Source organism: Vitis vinifera, chromosome 1 (assembly GCF_030704535.1).
Source record: "Vitis vinifera cultivar Pinot Noir 40024 chromosome 1, ASM3070453v1".
Classification (NCBI taxonomy): domain Eukaryota; kingdom Viridiplantae; phylum Streptophyta; class Magnoliopsida; order Vitales; family Vitaceae; genus Vitis; species Vitis vinifera.
In genome coordinates, this window is record NC_081805.1 from 1,777,748 (window position 1) to 1,799,058 (window position 21,311).

Below are 21,311 nucleotides of genomic sequence, written 5' to 3' on the forward strand. Positions count from 1 at the left end.
GGATTGGGTTAAGGCATGTTTGGATGGATTCACTTTTGTGCTACCTACTAAATTATGACTAAGCACTAGTCAACTTGTTTGTTTCTAGGAAAAAGCAGTAGTCTTAAACAGATGCATTTGCATTTTACGTTTCTTCCTGTGCAGGAAAGGATTTCAGATTCTTTCATTGGATAATTTAAATTGCATATCTTATACACCATTTTGGTTTCAGTTAAATTGGGGTCACTGGACATGTGACAAAAATGTATGTTACAGTTTTCTGTAGATGGGCTGTTTATTTTCCATTTTTCTTTTCCTGACCTTTTTAGTAAAACCAAATGTAGTAAATATTGGGAGAGAAGTATAACCTAGATCATCATTAATATCTAGGAGCTCTAAAAAATGTTCCAAATTTGAGTAGGTTTGGTTATAGTTTGCTTCCAGTTCTCAGCAATCCGGTTGTTACAGCTGGTGAATGGTTAAATTATCCCAAGAGATAGAGGCTATATTATGCACGGTAGTTAAGTTGGTCTGGCTTTGAAATGATGCGATGAATCCAAATGTGGAATAGGGTTGTGATCTTTAACGTTTGATTTAGAGCTGGGATTCCAATGTTATTTAAGCATTGTCTCCATTGACTGGTTCGTATTCAGATTTAGTTTACAGCAAAAAATGATGCCTCTAACATCACTGCAAATAAAGCCTGTTTGAAATCATAAACTTCAAGTTGCTAAAATCCTGCAAGAATCTCCAATTATTCTGGTCAAATCCTCACCATGATTGGCCGTGAAATAGTTGGGTTGGACTACAAATCCAAAATCAATTTAAAAGGTTTGGAAGGCTGCCTCCATTACTTATCTTTTGAATAGTTGGGAAGAAAAGGAATAAAATTGTTTTTGGTAATGAGGAGCTTTCCAATCAAAGGTTGAAAAACTCTTTTTGTTTGTGACTTGTGGTCATGGATTAGGGTGTTTATAGATGAGGGTATATTGTCTTTAATCATCTTTATTGATTGGTTGGATTCTCAACGAGAGTATGTGGTTTTTTGTACTCTCTTTCTCTTGGTTTTGTCTTTTAACGATCGATGTATACTTTCTTTATACTTTGGGATGGTCATTTGGTGCCTCGTTTTTTATATATGCTCTTTTCTTTTACCCATCAAAAAAGAAGTCCAAAACCGACCTTATTCCGTTGTATGTCCTTGAATGGTTTTTGATTAAACAATTAGGTTTAGGTAAGATAAGAATTTTTGCTTGGATACTTCATTATTGCCTTTCCTATTGCCAAGTCAAACTTTAGGCATAATGGTTAAATCCCTAACGCAAGACAAAAATAAGGACATTTGAAACTGTATAATATCATGGGTCAACTTCGGAAATCGCCATTGACACATCACTACCATAATGAATAAATAAAATATATGGAGAGTTCCTTTTAGTAGTGGAGACATACAAATTAAATACACATTCTATGTTAGGTTGTAAAACAGCTTAGATGTTAATGCTGTAGCAAAACCTTAACAGAGGAGAAATGTATGATGAGTCATTGCTCTGTAAGCGTATAAAAGTAGTTCCCCATCCACTGATATAGTTTCAGGTGTGAGTCTTGGTAATAAATGGGTAAATATTCATGTATTAATTGATGAAGCATCTTATTTGGACTTTTTTTTTACTGTTCTTTACACTTTCTCTCTCTATTTCCGACTATAGAGCAACAACTACTGGAAGGGTTTACAAAATATGGAACAAAATCGATGAGTTAACTGGATCTAATGAATTGAGCTTTTGCTAATCAAGAGCGGCTTTGTTTTTTCGTCCAGTTATTGGTTTAGGCAAGCCATCAAAGATTGGTCTTGTAATGGCTGCAGTTGAAAGGGCTTGTAGATCAGGCTTCAAATTCCACATTGATGTTGGCCAGATGGACGGAAAGATAGCACTGTCCTGATCCTGCAAATTTGATGTGCTTGATGACTTCCTTACTCCAGCAAAACTATCTGTCACAATAGAATCCCCCAGACCTACCGGAATAGGGTTCATTAAACTTGCATCTGCATCAGTTGCAGTTCGATTCACTGCTTTGGTTCTCAGGGCCAAACCCTTTCCTGTTATTGCTGAAAATCCACCACCACCACCACCACTTCTGTTATCCTCCTTCAACGGCATTTCGGGGCTGCAAGAAAAGTCTGTTTCAGATTTCTGACGCCTTCTGATCAATTTCTCATTCCATCTATAGTCACCTTCCTTTGCTTCTAAAATTGTCATGTCGTCAGCTGCTTCGCCATTCTCTGGCATGAAACCGTTAGCTAAGCTTCTACATTTCCGAACACGGCTCAGAAGTGGGTTAGAAATTGATGACTGTTTGGAGAATGGCCCATCTTCTAAATAATGGGCACTTTCTTTTCTGTAGACTGCCATTTCAAAGCCTTTGGGTGCATTTCGCTGATCTTCTGGCTTCAGCCTGTAATAACCTTGTAAAGTGCTCATAGCTGGGGATACCGGCCGCTGGGAAGATGATTTCACTCTCAGTGACTGGAATGTTTCAAAAAGGTTGCGGTGCACACTGTCTGTTGGGGTCCAGTCAGAGTTCCGTCTGCAAAAGTTTCAGCACCAGGCATTCTGAGTTCAATTCGAATGATCACTTGAGATGATGAGTTAGTTACTTTAAAACACAGATACAGAGGTTTACTCTTAAATGCTAGAACAGGCAAGTTAATAGGAGAAATAAGTTTAAGCGAAACAGTATTTTTTTAACCTTTAGGATTGTATCCATCAAGGACTATCAAACACTTCTTTAGATTTGAATTCTAGTTTTATAAGAATCGAGAATGAAGCTTTGAAATTGGAGTTATAAGGACACTGATTTCTTAGAAGGTCGTGTAAGTCCAGCTGCCATTTCACTTACCAAGGATCAGTTAGGTGTTACGCCTTTTCTAGTGCCCCATCCAAGTTCACTATGGCCTTTCTCTTGTTCTGGGGGTTCCCCTCTAACTAAAACCATATCATTCCCCGGTTCCCTTTTTTTGTTGTTAGTTATTATACATAACTAAAACATCTTAGCCAGCTTTCTTGTCCCATCCCCAACTGATCGGGTCTCTGATCTTTCATGACAGGGGACTTGTTCCTAATAAGTTAATAACATTGCCACCCATCCATCCTAACCCCTTTTCTTATCAGAAACGGAAGATTTATTAATTGTTATAAAGAAAACATGAGAAGGATGAGAAATCTTCCCCATAAAATCCTAACCCTCATTCTTTCTAAGCAGACATGAAATTTTGCATCCTTATAGTGGAAGTAGAAAATGCGAAAACCACCAAGGCCTACCACCAAGGCCTCTAAAATTGCAAGTGCAAAATTTTGCATCCTTATAGTGGAAGTAGAAAACGCGAAAGCCACCAAGGCCTCTTTGTAGATGTTACTCAGGATGAAACTTACATAGACTACTTTGAAGGAAAGGGTTATGATAAGAGCTAGGATTAAGGGCAATTTTTTGTTCTGTACTAAAAGAAAGTGTTACCAATCAAACTCTCTATGATCGTGAATATCACCAATTTGCCAAATATAGTGAAACAAGCATGTAACCAGCAAAGAGAGAGCATGGCAACAAAAATATCTTATGTAAGAGAGGCTCTTTTAAGCCGACATGAATCATTTGTCAGGAAGAAGAAGAGGAAGAAAGCTTGGAAAGCTACTGCCTAATGTTTATTTTGGACCATCTAGAAAGAAAGGAATAAAAGAGCTTTTGAAAACATTGAAAAAATGGACCAATTAATCAAACAAACTTTCATGTATAGTTTTTGGGAGTGGGTTAAAATGTCTATAGGTGATTGTTCTTTGTCAATTGTCTATGTTGAACTTCATTGATTGGTTGAGCTTTAAGTCAAATGAGGGAGTAGTTTGTTGTGTTTTTCCCTCGGCATCGTTTGTATACAATGTGTATACTTTTGCACGCCCTTTTGTTTGGTGCTTCTAATATATTCTTTCTTTTATATATATATATATTCTAGAAATTTATCCAAAAAGCTCACTGTTATCTATCGCACAAATATTAACTAACGCCACACACATTAGACACCATCAGTGAAGATGTAATGACCAGACAGAAAGGAAAGTGAATACATACTGGGGAGTCTCAGAACTATTTAGCAAACAGGGAGATGGAGGATGCCTTCCCGGTAATGGTATTTGTAGTGTCCTGAGAGCAAACATTTGAAGATCGGTGACCAGGCCATTCATCCTTTTAATGTCAGCCACCTAACACCCACATACCCAATTTTATCATAAGAAATAATATCAACAGTGTACATGATTAACGGAATCAGAAAAGAAAAAAAAAAAAGGGTCATGTTTACAAGGGTTGCACTTGCACCCCCTTCTTGCTAGGTGTCACTTCGTACATATCTCCTCTTCACCCATCAACAAAACAAGGGGAAAACTGCTAAGCATGCAGATACTACTTAAGAGTTCAAAGTGTAAATCAATTCATACGTTTTACATATGCTTATTGTTCAATTGTATTGAAGTATCTAAAACAGATGATTATAACCAAACAGTTGCAACAAGGAAATCCAGGCTGATTAGAGTGTATCCAATGTTAGATGATCAAATAGCTCTTGACAAAGAAACACAATCATACAGAGAGTTTAACCTAGGATTTCCAGGAATTCTGAAACCCAAATCCAAACACACTTGGGTGATATTATTCTTTCATCCTTTTTAGGTATATTCATAATCTCAAATATTTATCATTTCGAAAAATATTTTTTCACGTTTCCTTGTTTTGCTTCTATTTTCCACCGTTTTCCGAATTATATGATTCCACGATTAAACTCAGAATGCTCAAAATACTTCCACAAGAAGATGAATGTATCAGAAAAATCACCAGAAACTGTGCCATTAACCTCCTAAATAGTCAAAAGATGAGTCCTTTATCTTTAGTATGGTATCATGCACATAAAATATCACAAGAATTCCCAGAATGAATTCTTCTAAATCCACCAATCATGAAAAATTCTAAAAACTCAAACATACCTCCACACCGTACTTGATCGCAATCCCAGCAAGCGTATCCATCTTCGAAACCTGATGCTCGATCGAACCCACACCGAGACCAGACGAAGACGAAGGACACGACGAAACCGGCAAAATCTTCCAAGAAGAAGACATCTCCGGACTCTGATTGTCCCTGTCGCGCTCCACCATCACACTCTCCACGCGGTAGCGACCGCAATTCCCATTCTCATAATCGTAATCACCATAATTATAATAACTGCCACGACGTTCCTCTCTTTCCATCTGCATCTCACACCCAATCCCAAATCTTCCAAATCATCCACACCCCAATAAACAAACAAACTCCGAAACCCAAAAAAAAAAAAAAGTAATGAAAAGGAAAAAAAATCGAACCCCGAATCCGATTCAATCCGAGATTTGTCAAATCAAGGTCCCAACAAATGCAGAAGAAGCCCTCGATCCAAAACACAGTGGTGGTGGCGATGGTGGTGAATAACTGGTGCTCCGGATCGACGTTTGCTCCAGATTTTAAGGGTGGGTATGTGTGTTTTGTGTGTCCCCCCAGACTTTCAATGCAGGCCCCTCCCCATGTTGAATGCCAAAAGGGGAATTTATTATCATTCGGGTGTTAATATCTTACACATCTTTATTCTTGTTTATATTTATATGTATGGCGTCTGACCCAATTCTTTTAATGTTACAACTGGCGTGACACGTGTCTGTCATTCATTCAACGCTCTTTACTCCTCCCTTTCCCAAGCTTTACCATCTCTCATTACTGCCTCTGATATCGGATATAAATGGTCTCGCTGATTAATGGTTTCATGTACAATTTTGAAGACCAAAATTTAAAAATAATTTTTAATCGGTCTTTTTATAATTTAATTTCTATTTTTATTAACATTAAAATTCACTGCATATATTTTAACATTTAGGAGTTATTCTTTTGTCAAATCTCTAATATTTTTTTTAATTAATACAAGATATCTTATTGGATTGTAGAGATATTTGTGTGGGACTCTCACATCAAAATTGAGGATCGGTTTTGATACCCATTTATAACTATGGATCGTATTCCTTTTGGGGCTTAAAATTATTCTCAAATAATGTATAGTATGTATGATTCATTGGTAATAATAATGTGATTTAATTTTGTATAAATGGAAAAGGCTTAGACGACGCCGTTTTAGTCACCAAATGAAGTTAGAACAACTGAAAAAAATAGATGGAGATGCGGGGTATCGATCCCCGTACCTCTCGCATGCTAAGCGAGCGCTCTACCATCTGAGCTACATCCCCTTTTGGGATTGGCGTTCAAATATAATTTATATAATCAATATTATTTTATTTTCATATTAAAGTTAATATTTAATAACGTTTTAATTCTGTCCACATGTATAGGAAGGGGACAGACACGCTTCAAACCGCGAAGCGAAGCCGTTGAGGGAGCATCATTCATTTGGATAAGTGAGTGAGAAGGAAGAAGAAGCACGATGGCGACTCTGCAACTAAGCGATTACTGCAATCCAGTAGTCGCACTGAAACCTTCGCTCAAGTCTTTCTTCATCAAAACTGACCATCGCAACTGCTGTGGGGCCTCGCGAGTTCGCGTCGTCCCCAGAGCGTGTCTCCAGAAACCGTCGCTCACTCGGCGACACTTGCTGGCGGAGACCGCCGCAATCTCCGTCGCTCCCCTTATCTTAGGAATTGAGCCACCGGCCAAGTCCGAAGAACCGCTTCTTTCCGAGTGGGAAAGAGTTTACCTTCCCATCGACCCCGGCGTTGTTCTTCTCGACATCGCTTTTGTTCCCGACGACTTGAGTCACGGTCTGTTTGTTGTCTTCCTTTAATTTTTTTTTTTTCTCTTTCACTGCACAAACGGAGCTTCTTTCATAGATGTGTCTGTGTCCTTTTAGGTACTCAGCGACGCAGCTTCTTTGAATAATGTGTCTTTCTGAGAGAGAAATTTTGTGTTGTGCTTTGCTCCGAAATCATAGTTCTTTAATTATTCCTGAATTTCGATATTCACGACTGAAACTGAAATCATCCTCATATGCTTGAACGATTCCTTGTGTTTTCATTAATTACGCCTGGCTCCCGATATCCAATATAATTCTTCAATCTTGCATTTGCCACTTTGGTTGGAAGCGGAACAGAAACGATTTTTTTTTTTTTTTTTGGTTTAATTTCTTGATTTTATTTTTATTTTTATTTTTTGAAGTTGAAAAGAAAAGGTCTGCATTTTGACATTTTTCTTCTTGATACATGTTGAATTTCTTGAAAATCTTCGGTTTTCTAGGTTTTCTGCTGGGAACTAGGCAGACAATTATGGAGACAAAAGATGGAGGAAACACTTGGGTTCCACGATCAATACCCTCGGCTGAAGATGAAGATTTCAACTACAGATTTAATTCAATTAGTTTCAAAGGGAAGGAGGGGTGGATTGTTGGAAAACCTTCAATTCTGTTGTATACTTCTGATGCTGGAGAAAGCTGGGAAAGAATACCCTTAAGTGCCCAACTTCCTGGAGATATAGTAAGTTTTTGTATAGAAGGTCATTGAGGTTCTGTTTGATTGCTGATAGAATGTAGGAAAAGAAAAGAAACTCAAAATTTGAATATTAAGCTTTTCATTATTTTGGGACTCTAATATGATAAAATTTTAATATTAATCGAAAATCATTTCTCAGAAACCAGATGTAGCGCAGAAGCCCAGTATTTCTCAGTGCTATTTTCCTCCTGTTTTCTTTAAGCATTGGTGATTTACTGTAACGGAACCTCATTTTCATAGGAAACTGTATGCATCATGTCTATCATAGCTGAGCAAAGCACCTTTTGGCACTGGATTGTGGCATCTAATTAGCCCATTTAGATACTTAACGTGATAGGATCTGTTTTTAATTATTTGACAGGGCAATCAAAATCAAACAACAAAACCTTCTTTGTTTACATGCTTGAAAAATACATTGACAGTCTGACTAATTGCTTCCTCATTTAACTGATATCATTGAATTCCACAAAAAGTTTGCATTGTCCTCTAGTTAATGATGGCGATTCTGTCATTATCTTGGTCATCATGACGTTCACCTTTGCGAAGGGAATCTATATAACTGTTCGTTCTATTCGCTGAACTTGCCCTTTGGGCCTTTTTTTTACAAGCCTGTTGCTTTATTTTGTTTTTGAAAAATCACATTTTTGGTGGGACTGGAATGAAGCCTTTTATGATGTAATAATAGCATATTTTCGTTGTCACAAACTTAATACATGACCAGGATCTTTGATTTCAAATTTGTTTTATCTTTCTTTGTACTGCATCTCAAATTTCATGTTCTATCAACGAATGGTATCATGTATGATATATAACCCATTTATTGGTGATACACCTATTTGAAAATATTAGGCATAATCAAGATGCTTGTTACCATTTTTCGATAGGCATGCAAAAAAAAAAAGAAAAAAATTTGTAAACAGTGCCTAACAAAGAGCACTTCAAGGTACACAGGTTATATATGAAGGGTGCCAACTGGCAAAGCCAAAGAGAGAGAAGACAAAAAACAACTCCCTCCTAGACAAGAACTGAACAAATCTAAAAAATCAACCATAGACATAGATGCCCCATCTATAAACATCCTAACCCACAGCATAATAGACAAACCTGGATTTAAGTGATTGATTTGACTGCTCCTCATATTTTGACTATCTCTGAGTTGATGCAGGTATATTAATATTATGTTAGCTATATCAACATTAAGAAAATTATGGCAACTTGTTTCTGTCAGAGCTTATCCAACAAACACTTTAAATATATGTATGTATATATATATATATATATATATATATATATACATACATACATACATACTCATGTTTATTTAGATGATAAGGAACTTATATTATTCTGCTTTATATTAATATATCTCGTCTATAAGTGACATGTAGATGGGTAGTTGAGAGCTACAAGATTTGGTTCTCAAAGGCCAATAAATTGTAACTGAAAAGCAACCCTTAATTAGTCTTTGTTGAAAGAGAGAGAGAGAGAAAATCTTAATTCTCATTCATATTGTTAACTTCTTATAATAGGAAAATATATATACAAGGCTAGGTTGACCTAACTACCATATATGTGACCTATATTAAGAAAGGAAAGAAACTTGTACATTATAAATGCATTATATTCAACACTCCCCCTCAAGCTGGAACATATATGTCATATGCACCAAGCTTGTTACAAATGTATTTAATCCTAGGACCTCTGAGAGATTTAGTAAAGATGTCTGCTAGTTGATCATTTGAATTAACAAAACTTGTAGCAACACACCCTGATGCGATCTTCTCTCTAATGAAGTGACAGTCAACTTCAATATGCTTGGTCCTTTCATGAAAGACTGGATTAGATACAATATGTAATGCCGCCTGATTGTCACAGACTAGCTTTATCTGTTCATTTTTTCCAAATCTCAATTCCTAAAGGAGTTGCCTCAACCATATGAGTTCACATGTTGCCAAAGCCATAGCTCGATACTCAGCTTCGACGCTTGATCTGACCACTACATCTTGTTTCTTACTCTTCCAGGATATTAAGTTACCTCCAATAAAAACACAATACCCTGAGGTGGAACGCCTATATGAGGGTGTACCAGCCTAGTCTGCATCTATGTAACCAACAATTTGGGTATGATCCCTGTCTTCATACAACATACCTTGGCTTAGTGTTGCTTTAATATATCGAAGACTGCGGATCACAACATCCCAATGGTTGTCACATGGTGACTGTAGAAATTGACTAACCACACTCACAGGAAAAGAGATGTCTGGCCGAGTGATGGTGAGGTAGTTCAGTTTGCCTACAAGTCATCGATATCTCCCAGGATCTCTTAAAGGCTCCCCTTGTCCTGGTACAAGTTTGACATTTGGATCCATAGAAGTGTCAACAGGTTTACATTCTAACATACCTGTTTCTTCCAAGATGTCTAAGACATACTTCTTTTGTGACATAACCACACCTGAACTAGATTGAGCTATTTCAAGTCCCAGAAAGTACTTGAGTTTGCCCAAGTCTTTGGTTTGAAAGTGGTTGAAAAGGTGTTGCTTTAGTCTTTGGATACCCTCCTGATCACTGCCTGTAATGACAATGTCATCCACATAAACTACCAAATAGATGCATTGGCTCGAAGAGTTATGATGATAGAAAACTGAATGATCTGCTTCACTCCAAAGCATTCCAAACTCTTGAACAACTGAACTAAAACGCCCAAACCATGGCCGAGGAGACTATTTCAAGCCATATAGAGAGCGACGTAACTTGCACACTAAACCAGACTTTCCTTGAGCAACAAAACCAGGTGGTTGCTCCATATACACTTCCTTGAGAAGTTCACCATGAAGGAAAGCATTCTTAATATCCAACTGATAAAAAGGCCAATGACACATAGCTGCCATGAAGAGAAATAAGCGAACAGAAGCAATCTTGGCAACAGGAGAGAAGGTGTCACCATAGTCACAACCATAAATCTGAGTATAATCTTTAGCAACCAAGCAGGCCTTAAGGGGATCAACCTGACCATTAGGACCAACTTTAACAGTGTAGACCCAACGACATCCAACTGTAGATTTACCGGGAGGTAAAGAAACAAGATCCCATGTGCCATTGGAGTGCAGAGCAGCCATTTCATCAACCATTGCCTGTCGCCACCCAGGATGAGAAAGTGCCTCACTAGTGCTCTTAGGAAGAGAAACAAAGGATAAAGTAGAGACAAAGACAGAATAGGATGAAGATAATCAATGGTAGCTCAAAAAATTATAAATAGGATGAGGATTACGAGTAGATCGATTACCTTTCCGAAGAGCAATAGGCAAATGGTCAGTAGATGACAGGGCTGGGGTAGGGGAAATCGGTGGGACGGGAGGTGAGTCATCAGGTACTTCAGCTGAAGAGAGAGGAGGAGCAACAATACGATGTCGACGATGATAAACCTGAAGAGGACGAGAGAGCGCATCTGAAGGGGGGGATATATAGGGAAGTGACAATACTTCAGAAATGGGAAGAGATTCAGAGGATAAGAAGAATGGAGAGTCCTCAAAGAATGTGACATTAGCGGAGAGAAAATAACGATGAGTGTCGGGGGAATAACAATGATAGCCTTTCTAAAGTCGAGAGTATCCCAAGAAGATGCATTTCGTAGCCTTGGCGGAGAGCTTGTCCTGTACAGGTGTGAGAGTATGAACAGAACATGTACAGCCAAAGACACGAGGAGGAAGGAAACAAAGAGGTTGGGTAGGAAAAAGGAGGGAATGAGGGATTTGGTCATGTAATATAGATGAGGGCATACGATTAATCAAGTAACAGGCTGTAAGAACAGCATCCCCCAAAAAATGAAAAGGAACATGACTATGGAGAAGGAGGGTACGAGCTGTCTCAACAAGATGTCAATTTTTACGTTCAGCAACCCCATTTTGTTGAGGAGTATGAGCACAAGATGACTGATGGAGGATCCCATGTTGGAACATAAAAGAAGTAAAGGGTGTAGAAAACTATTCCTGAGCATTGTCACTGCGTAACACTCGAATAAAAACATTGAATTGTGTTTGGATTTCAACACAAAATTTCTGGAAAATAGAGAATAACTCAGCTCAATTTTTCATTAAAAATAACCAAGTACATCTTGAATAGTCATCAATGAAAGTGACAAAATACTAAAATCCTAAAGTAGATGCGGTCCGACATGGACCCCAAACATCAGTGTGGACAAGTTCAAAAGGAGACTTTGCACGATTATTCAAACGCTTTGGGAACGAGATATGAGTATGTTTCCCAAGCTGACACGACTCACACGTAAGCGACGACAAAGTGGAAAAACGAGGGACCATCTTCTGGAACTTGGAGAGACTAGGATAACCCAGACGACTGTGAATGAGAAGAGGAGCATCGGTGGAAATGCAAGGTGCAGGAGATGAAGGTGATGTGAGGTGATAGAGGCCTTGAGACTCACACCCTATGCCAATTGCCTTCCCCGTACTCTGGTCCTGCAAGATCACAGATTTATCAGAAAAAGTGATAGAACAGTTAAAAGTGCGAGTTATTTTGTTGATGGAAATAAGATTAAAGGGACACTCGGGGGCATAAATGACAGAATGGAGAGGTAGGGAAGGGAGAGGATGAGCCAAACTAATACCTTTAGTCATAGTTTGGGAACCATTAGTTAAAGTAACAGTAGGTAAAACAGAGGTAGTAGTAAGAGAGGAGAAAAAATGTTTATTACCAGAGATATGATCAGATGCTCCAGAATCTAGAATCCACGGGCCAAGAGAAGGAGACTGAGTAAGGCAGACTGAGACATTACCGGTCTGGGCAACAGAAACAACAGAAGTTGATGTGGCTGCCTGATATCGGACATAGGCATCATAATCACTACCAGTAAGGGTGATACTCTAAGATGTGGAGCTCGCAGCGGAGTCAGGTCGAGATAGCAGAGGATCAGATGACTGAGCAATGTGGGTAGTGCGAGGAGGCCGTCCATGTAACTGATAGCAATGATCTTGAGTGTGACCAAGCTTATTACAGTAGGTGCACTGAGGACGTTGTTCTCGACCCCGATTGCCACTACGTCCTCCTCGAGAGTTAGTATGAGAGGCTAACACAGATGAATCTGAAGGACCATCAGTCGACAAGGTTTGAGTAGAGGAGAGGCGTAAGAGACGAGTGAACACATCATCCAAAGATGGTACTAATGGACTAGCAAGAATCTGATCTCGGACAGACTTAAGATTTGGACGGAGGCCAATGAAGGTTAACACCATAAAGAACTTGTCACTCTGTATTTGTTGAGCTTCAGCACCATTAGTGAAGGGCATCAAAGTTAAGAACTCTTCCTTAAGAGACGCAATCCGGCCAATATAAGTAGACAGATCCATGTCCTGCTGTCTCACATGAACAATATCAGAAACCACCTTATAAAATAGTTGAATATCATTCGTGTATAATCCTTTACCTTGAGTCCAAAATTTAAAGCAGGTTTTGTAGGCACGAAGATGATGGAAAATTTTGGGATCGACAGATTGCCATAATACGCTGCATAATTGTGCATCGATCTTCTTCCATTGCACTTTGTCAACATCAGGTATAGCATCCTCAGGTGTAACAAGATGATCCTCATAACCTTGGCCCATAAACCAGAGTTCCACGGACGCTGACCAGGAGAGATAATTCTCACTACCAATCAATTTTTTCGATGTGATAGTAGGAGATCCAGAGATGACGGATGTAAAAATGGGATTTTTAGTTGCCATATCCACTTCACCTGAGATTGAATCACGTTTGGATCGAAGAGAGCCCTAAAGGGAGGTCGGATCACAGCTGTGGAAGAAGAACCTGGTATGTCGGGACCCAAACAAAGGAGAAAAGTGACCGGGGATGAAGAAGAGGCCTTCCCAAGGCACACACAGGTCTCGGCCAAGGAAGGGAGCTGCCGTTGGGGGCTGGAGGAGGTTGAAAGAAGACTCGTGGAGGCTGAAATGCCAAAAAAATGGAGAAGCAGGGTTCGGAGAGGATTGACGGAGGCTTAGAAGTGCAAGACAGCGCCAGACGAGCTTGCTGAAAGAAGCCCGGCACCGGAAAGTGGGCCATGCGCCCTCACGCCCGGCGCGTGGGATTCAGGCCGCTAGAGAAGAGTGGCGCGTGGGTGGGTTTTTGGCTCCGGTGCTATGAGAAAAGTTGCAGATCTCCTCTTTGCGCTCCTGATGATGTGGTCGATGTCGGAAAATGTTGCCGGGGGAAAAAATTCGCTGGAAAAGTCGCCAGTAAAATGTTGACGGTGATGAGGGTTTTCTGACCACGATATGGCTGGATGGAAAGCTTTGGGAGATGGAAAAGGTGACCGGAATGAAACACGGTCACTGAACGGATTCCCGGAATTAATTACATGGGTAAATCAGAAAGAATAATGTTTTCTCTCTTGACTCTGATACCATGTTGAAAGAGAGAGAGAGAAAACCTTAATTCTCATTCATATTGTTAACTTCTTACAATAGGGAAATATATATACAAGACTAGGTTGACCTAACTACCATATATGTGACCTATATTAAGAAAGGAAAGAAACTTGTACACTATAAATACATTATATTCAACAATCTTTCTAAATGAAAAGAAAGAAAACCCTTTATCCAAGCTCGAAAGAAAAGACGATTCTATCCCTATTGACCCAAAAATTACTCAACTGCTAATTTAATGTTCCTCTTTTTCCCCCTCGAAAGACATTTAGTTTGTGGGCCAAAATAAACAAAGATTCTGGGAATTAAAAAGGTCTTCGAGTTTCATCATTCTAGGTTAAATAAGTTCTTCAAAAATTCTTTATTTTATGTAGAATAGAACTGACATTGATTAAATTGAAGAACAAACTTTAAGGTGTTTATTGTTTAAGAGAAAGGTAGATTGGTTTTTTTAAAAAATTTCAGATATCACATGAACAAAAAAAATGTGGTTTTTAGATTTAGTCGGATTTATAGCCTTTCTTGCACTCTTTTATAGACAGTTTGAGGGAGGAAAGTTCCAAATATGTGATTAGCCATGTAGAAATGAGGTTAGCCATATAGATAGGTATTGGAGGTGTGATTAAAGATCATTTTGGTACAATATTGAGAGTGTTTTCTAACCATCAAGAAATGGGGTTAGCCATTGAAGCAGAGATATTGACAGGCAAAAGATTTATCCCTATTCAATCTAATTGTACAGGGAGATTTTGCCATAATAATATCTTGGGTGACAGATAAAGAAAGAGGTTCATGGAAGTTTGAAAATTGGATGTTCAAAATCATAGATACTTCAAATGAGTTGGGTTGTTCCTTCTCTTGGATTCCTTGTCTAGCAAACAAATTTGCATATCAATTAGCCAAACAAGGAGCAAAGCATATGGTCTCCTTTGTTGGAGATTTCTTTCCCCTTTGAGTGTCCAATGTTTTTTCTCCTATATATATATGCAGTTTTTATGAGGATGAGCTAGTTTTTTGTGGTTCTTGTTCTTGGTTACTTTATACCTATACCAACTTTTGTACAACTTTGAAGGATGCTTATCCTTCTTGTCTTTATCAATTGATTGATGAATGAAAATGTTTGTTTCTGATTAAAAACAAAAGTTCCAAATATGCGTACCAAGTGAATATTGTCCCAAGAAAAATGTAAGAAATAAAAAAAATTAGCTTAATAAATGCCAACTAACCAATTTTTATTCTTGTTTTTTAGATTTTACTAAAGTTGTCTATTTTTTATTTATTTGTTATTTCTATAACATGATTAAGTTCCCTTGGAAATCCTCCATTTCCATTCTTCTTGATTTTCTCCTGGTTTTAACCATTTTAAGGGCTAAACTACCATTCTATTATGGCATTCTCAGGTATATATAAAGGCAACAGGAGAGAAGAGTGCAGAGATGGTAACAGATGAAGGTGCAATTTATGTTACTTCAAACAGAGGCTACAATTGGAGGGCAGCTGTTCAGGAGACTGTCTCAGCTACTCTTAATAGGTGACTTTCTACTAAAATCCTGGCCCCATAAACTTCTGAGTATTAATGGATGAAGGTTTTATTGTGTGGAGGAAAGAACATTGCTATTGTCACAGAATTGTTGTTTTCATTATCACCATCATCTGAACCTACTCCATTCTTATGGTGGGTGAAAAAATGCTTGCTGCATTCTATGCATAGCTGTCTCAGATGTTTTTAGTTGGTTATGAAAGCGACAACATACTTCCTTTTTTGGTCTCCCCTTGGCATTCTCTAAATCTCCAAGGTTTACTAAATCATTAGTATTCTACAATTTACCTGGCTCTTAAAAAAGTTCATGTTCCATATTTAGATAATATTCCCTTTCTATTTTGTCTTCTGTATTTTTTTACCTTTCTCGTAGAAAATTTTCTTGATTGCCTTCTGGTATCTTGTCATAACAAAAGCAATTTGGTTATGCTTATGTTTGTTAATAAGAATGTTTTTTCTGTCATAAAAGATAGAATACAAGTACTAAATACTTTTATCACTTTTTGTCCAATATGGAGTTCCTTCTCTCTTACTTTAATTGCACATTGTAGTTCCATTTTTCCTTTCCTCTATTTTATTATCTCAACAATTTTTTTTTTTTTACTTTTTTTTTTCTTATTAGAAACAGAAAATTCATTAAATTAATATCTATAAAGAAAGACTAGAAATCCTTCCAAAATATACCAAATCTTATCAAAAAGAGGAAGCAAGTATAAACTGCTCCAAAAGATAAACCTTGTTTCTTTCCTTTCCCCTCCTTTGTTGTACACTTCATTTTTGGGATTTGAACTGTTTGCATATCAGAATGACATTAGTTGTCAATATCATGTAGTTGAACAATCATGCCTTAAAAATTGATTATTTTCTTTTCATTTTCCTTCAAAATAATTTTTTTTTTCATTTTAATTTTGTTGGCTACACTCAGGTCTAGCAATCCAGCATGACTGCATTTAGTAAAAAGTTTAACATAATGAAAAATACAATAACTAGCATAGTCTTACATGGATGCATTGCCAGGAAAAAAATAAAAATAAATCAAGGAGCATACTGTGAACTAGTTATCTATGATATCTAGAGATGCCTAGAAAAATTTACCGAAATGAACAGGTGACAGTGATACATGAAATTATAGTTCATCACAAAGGGGTAAAAATGAAACTCACATGGCATCACTGCTTTTGCAGAACAGTTTCTAGTGGTATTAGTGGTGCAAGTTACTATACAGGCACTTTCAATACTGTAAATCGATCCCCAGATGGAAGCTATGTTGCTGTTTCAAGTCGTGGTAACTTCTACCTCACTTGGGAGCCTGGGCAGGTGAGGTTCTTTAGCATATGGCTTGCTTTGTATTCATTTCATGCTCAATTGACATGTATGAGGAGCTTGTCTGCTTGTTACACCTCAAGATGAAGGCATAATTGAGATTCATTTTGAAGCCATATTATGATTATGAATGAGTACCATTGCAGAAGAATTAGATGTTTAGTAGTACTACAGTGAGAAAATAATTCACTGAATGAATAATAAATTGAATTCCTATTTCCTGTTGCATAGACTAGTGAGTAATAAGGGCAAAACTACAGAGGGACTCCTCATGTCTTATGAGCCTCCTATACCTGGTCTTGCATCAGCTAAAATGTGACCTCTGACACCCCACCATAAAATAAAATAAAATTGCATGCTCAAATCCAGGTCTGTTTTTAAATCTAGACAGCCTGTTGAGCTTGATGCTGCAGAGAATCCATCTCAGCATCATCCAGTTGGGAATATTCTAAGAAGTTCACTAATTCTTCCCAGCTTGAATATCTAGCAATTGAAAAGAATGATTGATGCATGTGGATTAAGTTGGTGAAAGGTAACTGATACTTTAAATAATGCTAAGATACTCTTCTATGGTTGTCTACATCAAGAAAATTTTTAAATGCTTGATTTTCTTGATTCACATCTAAATCTGAATTTTCGCATTTAGAATATCATAGAAACTTTTCAAAATTCAATTAAATTGTTTTCCAATATATAAGAATATTAACTGATCCCCTTGCTCTAAATCGAAATTTGTCTTTAGTGGTTGGTTTTCAGATAATGCTAAGATACTCTTCTGTAGTTGTCTACATCAAGAAAATTTTTAAATGCTTGATTTTCTTGATTCACATCTAAATCTGAGTTTTCTAATTTAGAATATTATAGAAACTTTTCAAAATTCAATTAAATTGTTTTCAAATATATAAGCATATTAACTGATCCCCTTGCTCTAAATCCAAATTTGTCTTCAGTGGTTAGTATAGCATGTTGGGGAACTGGATGCTCTGATACTGGAGCACCTCTGTTATTGTTGACCGATTAAAATCCCTCAGCCTTAGCCATTTACTCATTCAATATTCAATACTAAAAGCATCACATTTTACTGTGTGGCTGAACACTAGAATGGTTTACTCCTTGGGCACTATGATGTTTTGTTGTTATTGATAGAGAACCTTTTTCTTATCCTATGAATAATTTTATCATATTGCAACAAAAGAAGACTTGGTATGGATGTTCATTCTTGTATTCCACTCAAAAAAGAAAGGTCTTCATTCTGCTGTAATCTAAGATATCCATATTATGGTACCTTTATGAGTTTTTATATTCATCAGTTGATTGCTTCATCTATTTTATTTTTTCTTTTTGCAGCTGATAGCTGATGTAGTCCATAAGCTACCTTTATTTAGGGCTTTGAGTTTCAATTGTGAATCTTTATATATATCAATTATCCTCGTTAATTTTTTATAATTTGCAGCCATACTGGCAACCCCATAACAGGGCAGTTGCAAGAAGAATCCAAAACATGGGATGGAGAGCTGATGGTGGCCTTTGGCTTCTTGTACGTGGTGGGGGACTTTATCTCAGCAAAGGCACAGGGGTAAGTAGTGGAGGGAACATGTTTATTGTAGTGTGTTAATATTGCTACAGTATGATAAGGGATTCTCTAGTGTGTTAATATTGCTACAGTATGATAAAGGATTCTTCATAATATACATGAAAGAATCTTGAATTGCTTAGATAATAGATATTACTCTGCTGTTAAGTTTTCTTATTTTGGATGCATTCTCATAAGCTGTTTTTTAGGTTTGAAAAAAGAGGAATATTTTTCGCTTAAAGATTAACAAGCAAGATAAAGTTGCCTGAGAAAAAGAAAAAGTAGCATTTTCTTTTATTTTTGTTGGCACAATCTACAGAACCATGAAGCCCTATTCTGTATGTGACAAAAAAAGGGATGGAGAAAGGGTTTAAACTTCTAATAGCATAAACTACTCTAAATAGACACATCTTTTCACTTGCAAATGTTTATGAGGAAACATGAACAAATAAGAGCATGAGTTATTTTTATCAGAGAGAAACCACCACACACACTCCAAGGCCAATGTTGACCTTTTTATTTGTTTTTCCATGGCCATCTAGACCAAAAGATAGTTTTTCTAGGGCTGGCATAGAACATATTATATTTGTGCTTTCTTATTCTAACCTTCTGTTTGTCTCGTAAACAAAATTAAACCTATCTTCTATTTATGATGGAGCAAAAATAAAAATGAAATGAAAATCCCAAAGAAGATCATGTGCTTGATGAAGGATGGAATCATTGTGTCAATCACCTAGATCCAACTTTATATGTATGCCAATGCTTAACCAAGACCTGACTTCTTGCTCCATCTGTCTAGATATCTGGAAAACTTGGAAAATATTCCTGTCTTAATTTAAGGGCAGTGAATTTTTTTAATGGATTGAGTACTTATGTTTTAGCAACAATAATATATATATATATATATATAGGAAAAGAAAAGAAAAAAATTTAGTTCCTGTTAGAAGAGGAAAAACTGCTTTCCATATTCTTCCGGCAGAATCACCCATCATGTATTTCAGATAGGTCTCATCTGAAGGTGGGTTCCAGCTGAATCAGTGGTGGGTGACTGCCCTAGAAGGGTGCTTGTAGAACTGAAAGATATAGGTAACATAGAGGAGCTCAATGCTAAATCCTCCTGTATCTTGATTTTTTTCCTAATTAGATTTTGTCTGCTGGAGATTTTCTCTTCCTTCTCCATTAACCTTCTGTAGTTTAACCACAACCTGGTTTCTATTTTTAGATTTCGGAGGACTTTGAAGAGATTCCAGTACAAAGTCGGGGTTTTGGCATTCTTGACGTTGGATACCGTTCAAAGGTAACATTTAGATTATTTGCTGGTCATCATGATGAAACAGGGTGCCCCTCCTGTATGGTGATCTGGATGATACTAATTTTTGCATGGGAATGATCATGAAGGAGGCTATAAATCTGTTTAGTAGTGATACTATGAAGCGCTTCTACCCTTATAACACTTACAAATTTTTATGAAAAGAATTGTTTTCAAGTTTTAAAAAGAGTAGAAATGTTTCCTAGAATAACAGCCAAACAAGCTCTATGTAGCCTCAAAGTGCATTGCATATATTGTATGAGCATATTGTATCAGTGGCTGGTTCATGTGCATCCAGATGGATTGGACATTTCCAAATTTCATTAAAATTTGAGAATTTACATTTTGCTCTAACTTGGTTTTGTTTCTAAATTGACAAAAGTTGTCTTTCATTAACCTTTTCATGTTTTCTTATTATTGATGATATTATTGTATAGGAAGAGGCTTGGGCAGCTGGGGGCAGTGGGGTTCTGTTGAGAACCACAAATGGTGGCAAGACATGGACCCGTGATAAAGCAGCTGACAATATTGCTGCAAATCTCTATTCAGTAAAGTGAGTTTCAACCTTCTGCAATCTACTCACTCCAATTCGCCATTTGGATGATTCAAAATATCATTTTCAATAATTAAGGATGCACGTTCAAAGGATGCCTCCACCTCTACTCTTTGCTGAGATCCGTTCTGCTATTGTTGATTGTTTCATTTGTTCATTTTTTAAAGGCAATTCTTGGACCTAAGGTTGTTAAGAAGGGAAGATGGATAAGTAGTAAATAAAGTGTCTAGTGTCAAAAAGTACTTGGGTTTGGAATTTTCATCTGAGATTCCAAGTTTTACTTTATTTTCTTTTTCTCCATCTGCTTAGAAACTAAGTGGAACATAATTAAGTTTCCCGTATTTAGGAGAAAAGGGGGGAGAAACAGAGGCAGTAAATTTTGTGCAGTTCTCCAAATTTCCTATCCCTTTATCCTTGAATTCACTTACAAGCTCCTGATTGTTATACTCTCTCCATTGCAGGTTTATAGATGACACAAAGGGGTTTGTGCTAGGAAATGATGGAGTTTTGCTTCGGTTTCTTGGATAAAGTAATAATTTACAACATGGTAATCAACTGAATCTCCTTGTCAGAACTAGCCCCTTTTTAGTAAGTTAACTCTGAATGTTAATTAATGTGTGATTCATAAATTACACAGTTCATAAATTACATGCCCTTTGGTTGAACCATAAGGACCTATTGAATTAGGAGGTGGATCTTAATTTTTCTTTTGGTTGATTAAAACAGTATTTGACATTTCTAATTGTGCAGGTTTGTCAATGAGGCTTGCAATTTTGTACTGCTTAACCACGGTATGATGTGCCATTGTTTGATGCTGTAAAAACTGGCCTAAATTTCATTGAAATTATTATATTGTAATTACTATGTAACTATTTTATTCATAAAAATTACTCGGTTCATGTTGAGGAATTATCCTTACCACCAAATTCATACGGAAAACTGTTACCCAAAACAAGATGGGCATTATAATTTACTGGACTAGTGATGGATTGCAACTATTCAGTACACATTTTGGCTATACGTTTGAATCTTGAA

General features: G+C 37.1%; 2 protein-coding genes and 1 non-coding gene across 4 annotated transcripts; 1 reads left to right on the plus strand and 2 right to left on the minus strand.

The window, feature by feature from the left end:
• Positions 1 to 1,591: 1,591 nt before the first annotated feature.
• On the minus strand, positions 1,592 to 5,629 carry LOC100250730 (uncharacterized). Of its 2 annotated transcripts, XM_010650127.3 has the most exons (4): positions 5,385 to 5,629; positions 5,010 to 5,273; positions 4,102 to 4,232; positions 1,592 to 2,568 (listed from the first exon to the last, which is right to left on the minus strand). In XM_010650127.3, the coding sequence occupies exons 2-4, from the start codon at positions 5,271 to 5,273 to the stop codon at positions 1,767 to 1,769; spliced, it is 1,197 nt and encodes a 398-aa protein (XP_010648429.1). In that variant the 5' UTR covers positions 5,385 to 5,629; the 3' UTR covers positions 1,592 to 1,766. The 2 variants fall into 2 exon arrangements, with proteins under 2 accessions (XP_010648429.1, XP_002277134.2); XM_002277098.4 differs by having other exon boundaries at positions 5,010 to 5,629.
• A 588-nt stretch (positions 5,630 to 6,217) lies between these two features.
• TRNAA-AGC (transfer RNA alanine (anticodon AGC)) lies at positions 6,218 to 6,290 on the minus strand. The gene has a single exon. It is a non-coding gene; the product is annotated as a tRNA-Ala (tRNA).
• Positions 6,291 to 6,383: 93 nt separating this feature from the next.
• LOC100254346 (photosystem II stability/assembly factor HCF136, chloroplastic) lies at positions 6,384 to 21,185 on the plus strand. Its single transcript, XM_002278922.5, has 9 exons — positions 6,384 to 6,818; positions 7,291 to 7,526; positions 15,379 to 15,509; positions 16,703 to 16,835; positions 18,295 to 18,417; positions 19,637 to 19,711; positions 20,161 to 20,276; positions 20,738 to 20,823; positions 21,027 to 21,185. The coding sequence occupies exons 1-8, from the start codon at positions 6,485 to 6,487 to the stop codon at positions 20,802 to 20,804; spliced, it is 1,215 nt and encodes a 404-aa protein (XP_002278958.1). The 5' UTR covers positions 6,384 to 6,484; the 3' UTR covers positions 20,805 to 20,823; positions 21,027 to 21,185.
• Positions 21,186 to 21,311: the final 126 nt, after the last annotated feature.

What these genes read in the sequence shown, in the direction of transcription:
- LOC100250730 (XM_002277098.4), bottom strand. Translation starts at nt 5,279, where the DNA reads ATGCAGATGGAAAGAGAGGAACGTCGTGGCAGTTATTATAATTATGGT. An exon ending in CGATCAAGTACGGTGTGGAG is followed by an intron (nt 4,233 to 5,009) that starts GTATGTTTGAGT and finishes TGTGGGTGTTAG; the next exon opens with GTGGCTGACATTAAAAGGAT. An exon ending in AATAGTTCTGAGACTCCCCA is followed by an intron (nt 2,569 to 4,101) that starts GTATGTATTCAC and finishes AAACTTTTGCAG; the next exon opens with ACGGAACTCTGACTGGACCC.
- LOC100254346 (XM_002278922.5), top strand. Translation starts at nt 6,485, where the DNA reads ATGGCGACTCTGCAACTAAGCGATTACTGCAATCCAGTAGTCGCACTG. An exon ending in CCCAACTTCCTGGAGATATA is followed by an intron (nt 7,527 to 15,378) that starts GTAAGTTTTTGT and finishes TGGCATTCTCAG; the next exon opens with GTATATATAAAGGCAACAGG. An exon ending in TCACTTGGGAGCCTGGGCAG is followed by an intron (nt 16,836 to 18,294) that starts GTGAGGTTCTTT and finishes TATAATTTGCAG; the next exon opens with CCATACTGGCAACCCCATAA.